This window comes from Equus przewalskii, chromosome 14 (genome assembly GCF_037783145.1).
Source record: "Equus przewalskii isolate Varuska chromosome 14, EquPr2, whole genome shotgun sequence".
In the NCBI taxonomy this organism is placed as follows: domain Eukaryota; kingdom Metazoa; phylum Chordata; class Mammalia; order Perissodactyla; family Equidae; genus Equus; species Equus przewalskii.
The window spans coordinates 53909780-53921827 of NC_091844.1; the positions used below are offsets into that span (position 1 = coordinate 53909780).

Sequence of the window (12048 nt, forward strand, 5' to 3'; positions counted from 1 at the left end):
TCCAAGAGGAAATTCTGTAGTGTTTTCTATTTTTAAATATATTTCTATGTTAAATGCTCTAATTACATACTATAACATCTAGTCCTTATTTAAGAATTTATTTAAATCACCCAACAACTCTCATATATCATAGCTCATAGCTCAATATCATGCATATGCTGAGCATGGCAATTTACTGTTTAAAAAGTACTTTCGGGCCAGCCCGGTGGCACAGGGGTTAAGTGCACACATTCCGCTTCGGCGGCACGGGGTTCACTGGTTTGGATCCCGGGTGCAGACATGGCACCACTTGGCAAGCCATGCTGTGGTAGGCGTCCTACATATAAAGTAGAGGAAGATGGGCACGGATGTTAGCTCAAGGCCAGTCTTCCTCAGCAAAAAGAGGAGGATTGGCAGCAGATATTAGCTCAGGGCTGATCTTCCTCAAAAAAAAAAGTACTTTCACACCTATGTTATATCTTATTCCCCACTCCACTACAGTGCTGTTGGGTGTTATCTCCATTTTACAAATGATGAAACAAGCTCTGAGAAACTGTATCATTTATTTCAACTCAAGGTTTGAGGCAGAACCAGCCTTTGAACTTGAGTCTGAATATAGGAACTTGGTTGTTACAATTCAGGAAAAGGGAGGTAGCTTTTATTTATTTATTTATTTATTTATTTGAGAGGTACTAAAGTACATCTGTAAAGTATTTTTCTATTTTTATGACCAGAAAATTGGATCAAATTTTGCTTCTATTTATTCTTTTCATTATCTTGAGGGCATCTGACAAGAAACTGATTTCTTGAGCCTTCTGGACTATAACACTTTTTTTTTTTTAAGATTTTATTTTTCCTTTTTCTCCCAAGGCCCCCCAGTACATAGTTGTGTATTTTTAGTTGTGGGTCCTTCTAGTTGTGGCATGTGGGACCCCGCCTCAGAATGGCTTGATGAGTGGTACCATGTCCACGCCCAGGATTCAAACTGGCAAAACCCGGGCCGCCAAAGCAGAGCACACAAACTTAACTACTCAACCACAGGGCCAGCCCCAGGACACTTTCTTTTTTTCAGAACTGAAATCAAGAAATATTTCCATAGGTAGTTCACAGCAGTGGACAGAGATCAGGGCCTCTCACAGGCTGAGAGGTGCCAATCGCCTGGCTGCCAGGGCCTCCAAAAATCACCACAAAAGCAAGGAGAAAACTAGCAAAAACTGTAGAAATCCATTTTTTCAGAACTCTGGAAATTAACTAAAGGCTTGGAACAATCCAAGGAGTATTTATTCAAGGAAAAAAAAAAACTGGAGGGGCCAGCCTGGTGGCGTAGTGATTAAGTTCACACACTCCACTTCAGTGGCCTGGGGTTCGTGGGTTCAGGTCCCAGGTGCAGACCTACACACCGCTCATCAAGCCATGCTGTGGCGGTGTCCCACAAAATAGAGGAAGATTGGCACAGATGTTAGCTTAGGGACAATCTTCCTCACCAAAAGAAAAGAAAAGAAAAACAACTGGATCTCAGAACAGCAAGCTTTGTGTCATTTTAACTTGCCCTAATTTCATGCCCCTCCACTCAGATCCTTGACAGTCTTGAAAAGCAGCAGTCTTGCACCTACAGTAGCTGTGCAAACCAGCAGCCAGCAGCCACTGGAGGGGCAGAATAGGCTTAATGTTCACCAAAAGCTTCATCTCTAGAGAACTGTCACTCTCTGACATTTCTAGCAGCTTGCTTTTGGTTGGGTTTTTTAATTTGATCTGACTCAGAGCTGACTTTGTGCAGACAGCCCCTGTCCCCAACGTATTTGCAAAAACAATCAGCAGCAGTTATTTAACAGCTGCCTGAGGGTATTACCAACGGAGGCTAAACAGAGACTGACCCAAAAACTGAAATAGCTGGGGAAGAGATGTCCAAAAGGTGCTTTGAAAGGCTCTGACAGACTGCTGGAACCTAGAAGGCTACACCCATGTTCAGGGCTGTGCAGATGCCCAGGGAAGACCTGAGAAGACTAATCTCTCACCTCTGGCTAACCTTGAGGTTCTGTGCAAACAGAAAGTGAAGACTGAAGCAGAATTGTAAACTGCCTGTGAGAGTGTTGAACTCGTGCCCCAACACACACACGCAGAGCCCCTCAGCAAAGGCTGGGAGACTTACTGGTTCAAGGCGTTTCAAGAGTCTCTTTCTAGTCATTAGCTGACCAATAAGCCAACCACAGACTTGAGTGGCCACACACAACAAAGAGCATAGATTTTGCAGAAAATCACTAAAGAATCAAACAGCAACAACAAACACTGGGAAGGGAAAAATGTGATTTCCAGAATTTCTACACTGTATTATTTTAAATATCCAGCTTTCAACAACAAAAAAGAATACAAGATATGCAAAGAAACAGGAAAGTATGTCTATACGTAGGGGAAGAAAAGCAGTCAATAGAAAATGTGGCTGAGGAAACCCAGACATGGAACTTACTGGACAAAGAGTTTAAGTCAACTATTATATCTATGTTCAAAAAACTAAACTATAACTAAAGAATTTAAAGAAAGTATGAGAACAATGTCTCATCAAATAGATACTATCAATAAAAGGAAATAAATAAATACTATCAATAAAGGGACAGTGGCTCACTATAAACAATCACCAAATAAGGGAAAGGTGAAGGTTACTTAGAGACCACATGCCCCTCGATTTAGAAGTGACTGTTCACCAAGCCCACCAGAACCAGATGTGCCCAGCTGGGCATGAGGACTTACCATCCAGTTAGGCCATTTTCCTTCTGGCATGTTTTCCATCCAGGATGTGATAATCTCAAACACAGTGCTCCCAGAAGGAGTTTCCAGCTTCGTGAGGTAATCGTTGAAGGGAAAATCTGCTTCTTCGATAAAAGGCAACCCGTAGTACATCATGGTCCTGTCAATTCTCTCTCCATTGGCTTCAGTCCCCATGAACCTGTAAGAGTTGGCAGGGTGCAGCCTCTTCAGGACCTGTCAGGAGACTGGGAAAGTGCTTGTATCTGATTGGCTAGATGTGGGGGGTGAATGCACCTATTAGTCGTATCAGGCTGGGCCTCACTCGGAGCATAATCAAGCCAGATGACCGAGAAATGGCATGCTGGGTCACCTAGACGCTTCCTCACTGTAATAAACCCGAAGACTAGCCTAATACTAGGCCGTGCCTACGAGTTAAGAAATACATTTGGATCTCAAGCAATATTGTTCTATTCTTTCCAAATCTGATAAAAACTCACTAACTTCCAGGAAAACTTTCTTTAGCAATTCTCATCACTCAGAATTTACAGTATATGTCTCCATATAAGGTGAGGGAGTTTACCCCCAAAACTTCCCCTTGTATTTGAATCCCTGTAAAGTCTCACTTTATTATTGGGGTACACGCTTAGTTACTGAAAACCAAAAATTCTACAGGGAAGACACATTTGCCTAAATGACACACCTCACTGCTGGCTTGAGCTGTTGGAGGCATTACATTAACGAATAAGTGCATAGTGTCTGGAACCCAGAGTTTCAGTTCCAGTCCCATCTCTGCCATTACTATCTGTGTGACCATCACCTGCATGCTCAGAGTCTCAGTTTCCCCATCTGTAAAATGGGGATAGTAATTAGAGGACCTACTTTAAGGAGGAGAAATGTCTTTAACGTTTTCTGTTGATTCTATAGTGTGATCTACATAAACGTAGTAGGAGTTACATTTATTGAGGGTTTATTATCTGCCAGGCACTGTGGATCTCACAACAGCCATATCGGGGTGTTGCCATCACCTTTTGATTGATGAAAAACTGAGACTTGGGTTAACTAACCAGCCCAAGGTCACACAGCAGTTACACAGGACTCCACGTCAGGCCAATCTGATTCCACAGCTGTGTTCCTAACCATTGGGATCTACTAACAGTTTAGTCGAAACATCTGAATTCATACTGTCCAATGACACTAACAGGTCAAATAATAATGACAAAAACATTAATAGTTAATGCGTAACATGTAGATGATATATTTGTAATTAAATTTTCACAAAATTCCTGTGAAATAAGTACTACGATTAGCATCATTTTACAAAAGAGGAAACTGAAAGTCAGGAAAGTTAAGCAACATGAGGGACTATGCCAGGCCCTGGCATAACTGAGCTATAATAATACATTGTAATTATGCAGGTTTGTTAAATTCTAACTTGAACCTCTTGAGAATTGCCTGCTTGTGAGGGGCAAACTGCAGCTCACACGCTGCCCCCGTGAAGGGGAGAGTGTGTCCTGTGCTTACCTGTACCTCCCAGGCTCACTGCTGTATTGGTTCATCGTCTGCCGGAAGCTCCGGACAATGTCATGCATTCCCACCTGCGTGGTGGTGAAATCATGGTACAGTTCCGCGTAGTGTGTGATGGTGTCCTTTGAAAACAGGACAGCATGGTTACCATCATTTCACATGTCAAATGCCCATAGCTGGCCTTCTCCAAAGGGCTCGAGCCCAGACACACATGCTGGAAGATAGTCCTAGGACTTCAGCATTCAAGAGGGTTTGTGGCTGGAGAAGAACGTTCATGACTATTATACTTCATTTGAGGCTTCAATTATTAACTATAAATCTAGTAAACAAATTAGATTTTAATGAACATCTAAACATTGATTACAAATGTATTTAATAAAATCTTCCTCCTGAACATTTAATTGTCCTAAATGCTCCAGACCCTTTTAAGGCAAACAAAAACAAGTTATCTTAATGATAATAGAGTTCATTATTATACCTGTACTTTATCTGCTCACAAAATTATTAATATCATGCATTTAAATTTGTTTGAACTCTTCTCTCCTTTATTCTTACTGTTATTTTCAGAAAAGGAAGAAAGATATATGTTTAAAATAAAACTTTACCGGCATTTGGGTCTTATTCACTTGGGGCTCATCTCTCAAATGCTTTGCTTCTAGAAGAAATTTAACAGCATCAAAACTAAAGCCATCAACACCCTTGGCGAGCCAGAACTGTATAATTTCCTAAACACAAAGAAGCAGAATGCTTGGTTACATTAACCACACAGTATTACCATGATGTTTAATAAAAGTTTTGTCTGTTAATGACTTTCCATCATAAACCAGCTATCTCCACATACAAACAAGCACAGCACTCATATAGTATATTTTTATCTATTTAGCATAGCAGTGTCTTAGTATAATGAGCTCTCAATAGCTGCATTTATGGACTCCCATAATTCCCTCATATTTGAATTCAGAATGTTACACGTGTAATTGATGTTATGAGCATGTTTCCAAAATTCAAAGAATCCACTCAAGGCCAGCCTTGTGGCCTAGCAGTTAAGTTTAGTGTGCTCCACTTTGGTGGCCCGGGTTGGTTCCTGGGCACAGACCTACAGCACTTGTCGGTGGCCATGCTGTGGTGGCAGCTCACATACAAAATAGAGGAAGGTTGGCACAGATGTTAGCTCACAGCAAATCTTCCTCACCAAAAAAAAAAAACATAATCCACTCAAAATGGAAGAATGAAACCACACTGAAAGATAGGACTCAGGAGAAACTGGGAACATATCTCATCTCCCCCGTGCCCAGTTCCTTAAAGGTCACTCCAAACTGGGAGAAAATAACCAATTAAGCACCCGGTCATGAGGTCCCTTCCACCAGACTAGGAGATTCTTGAGGGAAAGACTACAGCTTTCATTCTGTTTCCTTTGCCTCTGATACAGCACCTGGTACTTAGTGAACCAGTTGTGGAATGAAGTATCGAGCCAGAATGAGTCAAACATGGTGTGAAACTGTTGGGACACTAAAGAAGTGTGGCATGTTCCCTGGTTGCAAGGCAGCTGCAGCATAGTTGGGGACACACGAGACGTGAGAGGATTACCTAAATAATACGAGGCAGGGCGTGGTTCAACATCACAAGAGGAGAGTCCTCTGTCTACAGGGCTGTTGGAGCTCCAGGAAGATCAAATTTAACACGAGTGGGCACAACCAGGGAAGGAAGAGCTGGAGCTTGAACTCCGTCAGCGGGATTTCATCAGGGAGTGAGATCAGGAAGAACATTCTGGACTGTTTGTGGGACAGCATGAGCCAAGCAAAGAGGCAGAGACTCACTTGGCTGTATTGGGGCAGTCGGGAGGACCAGGGGACCTCGAAAAGCAGAGGGCCTCGGTCGCAGCTCCCCACCCCAGCCCGAGCCATCCCCTCCCACTGCCCTGACAACAAGCTGCCTTTCCGCAAAGGGACAGTGGCTCTCCCAACTTGCCTCTTGGCTCATCTGTTGCTGAATAGAAGGTTTTATAGGAATGTATTTATCACAGTAGAGAAGAACCGCCTGTAATTCAAAGTACTAGACTTAGTAGCCAATTGAGGGGAACAGAGCCAAAGATCCCCAATGTCAACTACCCCAAAAATCACTTGAGTTGAAGTGTTTCTTGTATCTACACGTGAATACAGGGTCTCTAGCTGCAATTCAAGGGTCTCAAAGATTTCCATATGCTGAAGGCACAGGTTAATACTGCTGAGGTCAATTCCCTTTAAGGTGACTTTTTTTTGAGGAGGAGGATTAGCCCTGAGCTAACATCCGTGCCCATCTTCCTCTATTTTATGTGTGGGATGCCGCCTCAGCATGGCTTGATAAGCAGTGCATAGGTCCATGCACAGGATCAGAACTGGCGAACCCGGGGCCAGCCAAGCAGAGTGTGTGAACTTAACTGCTGCACCCCCAGGCCGGCCCCTAAGGTGACATTTTTGAATGGCAAAGCTTGAGAAAGTTTTTCAAATCTCAGAGCAGGCTCTGCTGCCGACAGTCCTTAGCATGGACACAGTTGACCCAAATAACCTTAAGCTGGCTCTACCCAGTGTAATTTTTCTTTGGGGCACAAAACCAACAAATTTGTTCTTACTAGTATCTTTACTTCTTATCAAATTCCTTCAGTCAATAAGTATTTGAGTTCCAACTACGGGCCAGGCACTTAGCTAAGCCCCGGAACTACAACCGTGAGCAAAATACCCCAGTCCTAGGCCTCCTGGAATGATTTAGAATCCCAAACTAGACAATCAAAGAATAATGCAGAAATGCTTAAATCACAGCTAGGATAAAGCTTTAAAGAAGAGGAACACGGTAATAAAGAGGGTGAAATGGCAGGATTTGCCGGGAGGTCAGCACAGCAGGATGGCAGGAAGTGAGGGCAGTTGGTTAGAGATTGAGCTAGAAAAGTCAACAGATAGAAAGACACCGCGTTTGAAGAACAGGATCTTGGTGGTTCCAAGGGCTGACTTAGCATGAAGCTGACCAAGCTTAAGCTTCAGGATCCTTCACCTGCATGGGCTGTTCCTACCTACTTTCTTTTCTCATTCTGAATAAGCACTCATTTTTCTGTACCTAATTTTACACTCGTTTTATTTGAAGGCCCCAAAATTTTACAAGCTTCACATCCCACACAACCTGGGTCCACCCCCAGGTGGCGCTGTTCTTTACAAAAGAGAACATTGGAAGAGGATCAGGGTAGGGGTGGAGTAAAAATCGCTGTACTCCGTCCAAGCAGCCTCTGACAAAAATGTGGAAAAACATTAAACGCCACACTGTTGTAAACATTAAGCTTTTAAGCACTTATTCCCTAGAATGAAGCTCCTCGTTTTCTTCATGGGGTCCTTATTCACTTTGGGGTCCTCAGCATGGCTATTGACCCTACATCAAAGAATGAGAAGCACATACCCCAGCAAAAGTTTATGGCCCTGGGAGGACTTCACTTTAGTGCAATAAGAGATACTATTACTGTTTGACAAGACAAAACAGCAAAAGCTGGATGGTTATTTTTGAGAGTCATTTTAAATGCTGAGGTTTTCACCGAGATAATCCTAAATGTGCCCTTGCAAAACATTTGCTTTGTGCTATTTATTCTCTCAATCAGGTGAGAAAAGAGAGCTCCACATTTTAATTATTAACCCTCTCTACTCCAATTAAGCTCTCCCAGGGTGCTGGGTGCGGAAATGGGCACAGAACCTGGTTCTGCCAGGTCTGGGTGACCCATGGGACTCTGGGGACAGTACACTGTGTCCCCGATTCCCGTCTAACTCCCAGGTTATCACACAGTCCTGGTTTTTCCACCGGGCACCGTTTTCATTCTTTTCTCCTGAAACTCGCTGCTCTGAATAAACAAGGAATCAATTCAACATTACTGATATCCAAATTTACGAAACCTTGAGGCAAAACTTCCCTCTTGAAATGGCTGAAGTTACTGGGCCTCTTTACCTCAAAAGCCAAGTTTGGGAAAGAGAAAAGCTCTGCTCTTACATGTGAAGAATTATAAGACATCCTCCTGATAATGACATCAACCCCAAGTTGTCCATCTCAAGAAGGAATGAGAAAGTATAGGATACTTCAGAAGTACAGAGAGAAAACTGTATCCTCTGCTTATAGGCAAATGAAAAAACTGATCCCCACTGCAGTTCAGAAATCTTGGTAACATCCTTTGCTAACTCTTCCAGGAGCAGGGCGTGGAGGGAGGATCATGGGCTTCAGAATCTGGCCTGTCCAGGTACCGGCGCATCTCCCCCACGGTCCAGCTGCATGCGTTAGGGCATCGTCAATGAGTTAGGGTGTCTACATGCCCTCACTAAACCTTGGTTTCCTCATCAATAACATAATACCCTCCTTGCAGAGTTTCTGTGAGGATTAAGTGAGGTATTGCTGCTAGAGTCAATTGACACTCTGGTCTTTATGTTACCTGCTCTCTCTGCCATGTTTGACACTGTTGACTAACCTTGTCTTCTAGAAATACTCTTATCCCTTAGCTCCAGGATACCCTGCCCCTGGTTTGCCCCTCCTTCTCTGTCTACTCAGCAGTCCTTCAAATGTTAGAGCTCCTCGGGGCTCCATCTTACACCCTCTGTTCATTTCACTTCACAACAGTATTTACTTATTTATCTATCCATTTATTGATTATTTAACAAATACTTATACAATAAGGAACACACTTCCCTAAGTGCTTTACAAAGGGCAAGGCATTTAATCTCCAAACAACCCTACAAGGTATGTACCATTATTGTTCCTATTTTACCAATGAGGAAACTGAGGCACAGGGAGATGAAGTACCTTGACCAAGGTCATACAGTTAGTAAGTGATGGCACCAGAACTGGATCCCTATGGCATCCTTACCCATTTGCTATGCTTTTTTTTTTTTTTTAATTGGAAGACCTGCCAACCCTTGGCCCTCACTCCCACATGACAACAATCAGCTCGAGCTAAGATGCAATTGGCCCCCTTGTTCATCTCAGCTGCCTAGTTCTCTCACTGATATTACCTGCCTGACCTTTGTAGGCATCGTCCATATGTCAACAAATCCCAGAGTTTATCTCGGGGCCAGACCTTTCCCTGGGCTCCGTGTCCTTATATCCAGCTATCCACTGAACACTTGGGTGTCTCACAGAGAGCTGACTCTACATAACTAAGACATCCCCCTCCCCGTTCTGTGTCTCCCATGTCAGGAAGTGGCACCACCACTCAGTCAGCATGCAGACCCGAAACTTGGGAGTCACACGGCCTCCTCTCTAAGTGCTGATGATTACTCCGCAACCCCACACCACCTCCCTGATCCAAAGTCCCCAGCAGGTCTTTCTGATTACTGTACCACCCTCCTTGCTGGCCCCTGTGCCTCTAAACCTGCCCTAGTCAAACCCCTTCTCCAAAACCACACTGATTTTTCAAAATGCAAATAAAAACTTTTTTCCCTAAGACCCTTTAAATCCAAAGCCTTACCATGGCCTTCAGTGCTGCTCACGACCTGTCCCTCTCCAGTCTCATCGAGTCATGCTCCTTCTCTGGAACCATGTCCCAGCCATACTGGACAACTGGCACCTCTAAGGTGCCATGATCCATGCTTTCTCTCTGCTTGAACCACTCCCACCCCTGCTGCTTCACCCCACTCACTCTTGCTCATTCATTCTTACCTGGCGGCCTCTGAAACCCTTCCCTGATCTCTCCCACTCTGTGCCCAGGCTGGGTGCCTGCCCCGTGTACTTCTACTTCCCGCTGTTGTGACTACTCAGCACACTCTATTGTAACTGCCTGTCTGTCTGCCTCCTCCTCCAGAATATAAGCCCCAGGAAGGCCACAACACGCGTCTATCTTACCAACCATCATACCCCTGGTGTATGGTCAATACACAATACGTATTGTTAAATGAGTGATGATTTATAATAAAGTGCCTGGCATATAGGAGATGCAATAAATGGTGCAGTTACTATCATCAAGCACAGAGCTGCTTTATAAAGCAGGTGATGACTAAATTTTATTTTGAATTAGCTACTCGTCCCCAGCAACGCTGTGCTTGGGAGGGGTGGAGACAGTTGATATTTATGCTCTAGATTCCATCTTAAGCCAGCATGGCATCTGGGCTCCCCATCCCCAGCTGCCGTGAACACACCAACTCCCCAGGATCCCCTCCTCTAGGGCTCAAAATTCCCACATAGCAGGTCCAGGGTCACACTGAGCACCAGACATGAGGCCAGGCCACCTGGAGTCTCTTCTCTGCTATGCAGCTAACCCACTGGGTCATTTCACCTCTCTGGGCCTCAGTTTCCTCATTTGTCAAATAAGGGATTTAGAAGGCAAGTGAAAACCGAAGTGATTGGAAAAGTGCAAAACACTGCACAAACATAAGCCCCCACCTCCAAGGAGGCTTCCTGATTTCTCTAGCTGAAAATATTCAAGCCCTGAGAGGTTCAGGGCAGAGCCAAGTCCCCTGATGGCCAGTGCAAGGGGGAAGACAAAGAGGAGGAGAGAGGAGGGTGCTCTGTGCTGGCTGTCCCCTGCCTGCCAGCCTCCCACTGTGCAGATCAACTGAAATCTGATGGGAGCTAGGAGGAAGGCTCCCTGAGTGCAGGTTGGCATGCAAGCAGGCGTCATCCCAAATGCCTGCCCACCACAAACTCTCTGGGCTGCAGAATATTAACCTGCTTAACTACTGCGGAGATCAGCACTGCTCAGGGAGAAGGGAAGCCCCTCTCATGTGAAAGGTCTCTTTCCAGGAGCAAAAAGCCTTCCCTTACAGATCCATGGCCTTTCTTATTTACTCTTAATAGTAAATCTTCTAAACCAGCCTGGTGAGTAATGTCTAACCTCTCAACTGGAGGCAGTAATGATTCATCCCAAGAGGGATTTCACCCTGTGAGACTAGTAAATAATGCTCCGATTCATGAACTCCACTACTTGGATGTCTGCAAGAGAACAGCTGAGTTAATCAAAAAATAATTAATGTATTGGCTGGCACATTTGGGCAAAATTTGTCACACTTGTCTAAACATCTCCAGACGATCCATCACTGTTGCTGCAAGGAGCCTGGAGAAATCTGCGGCCTGATGAACCAACTGGTTTACACTCACATTTATGAATTTCCCACTGAAAACCTCCTTGAAAAAATTGTGTAGGCAAAGTGAAACACTGAGAGAGAAATTTTTTGCCTCAAAGCAGGTGCAGAGTTGTGGTTAAGAGCGTGGACTCAGGGGCAGGCCAGGTGGCGCAGCGGTTGAGCTCATGTGTTCTGCTTTGGTGGCCTCAGGTTCTTAGGTTTGGATCCTGGGCATGGACCTATGCACTGCTCATCAAGCCATGCTGTGTCGGCATCCCACATAGAAGAACTAGAAGGACTTAGAACTAGCATATACAACTATGTCCTGGGGCTTTGGGGAGAAGGAAAAAAAAAAGAGGAAGATTGGCAACAGAAGTTAGCTTGGGGCCAATCTTCCTCACCAAAAAGCATACCTAAAAAAAAAAAGAGTGTGGACTCTGGAGTCCCAATGCCTGGCCTTGAATTCGTCTCTATGACTCCCAAGGTGGGTGACTCCACCTCTCTAAGCCTCAGTTTCCTTCTCTATAGAATGGTCATAACATCTCCTAACTTAGGTTTGCTCTGACCACTCAATGAGATGATCTAGGTGAAGCACCTGGCACGAGGTAAGCGCCTAATAAGTGTGTGGGGGGAGAGGGAGCTGTGATCTTTCCTGAGGGAGGAGAGGAGAGTCCACATTCCAACAGGGAAGTTGAAAACTAATCCCTAGTTAGTCAACTGACCACGTCTACCACCACCGCCACTACCC

The 12048-nt window shown here is 44.5% G+C and overlaps 1 protein-coding gene across 5 annotated transcripts in view; it reads right to left on the reverse strand.

Annotated features, from left to right (window-relative positions):
- SLC3A1 (solute carrier family 3 member 1) overlaps nucleotides 1-12048 on the reverse strand; it is a 47979-nt gene that overhangs the window by 9245 nt on the left and 26686 nt on the right. For all 5 annotated transcript variants that reach the window (XM_008515179.2, XM_008515178.2, XM_008515188.2 and 2 more), the window contains 3 exons: nucleotides 4851-4970; nucleotides 4243-4367; nucleotides 2725-2920 (listed from right to left, as the gene is read on the reverse strand). In XM_008515179.2, coding sequence (XP_008513401.1) covers nucleotides 2725-2920; nucleotides 4243-4367; nucleotides 4851-4970 — 441 coding nt within the window. The remainder of the gene's footprint in view (nucleotides 1-2724; nucleotides 2921-4242; nucleotides 4368-4850; nucleotides 4971-12048) is intronic.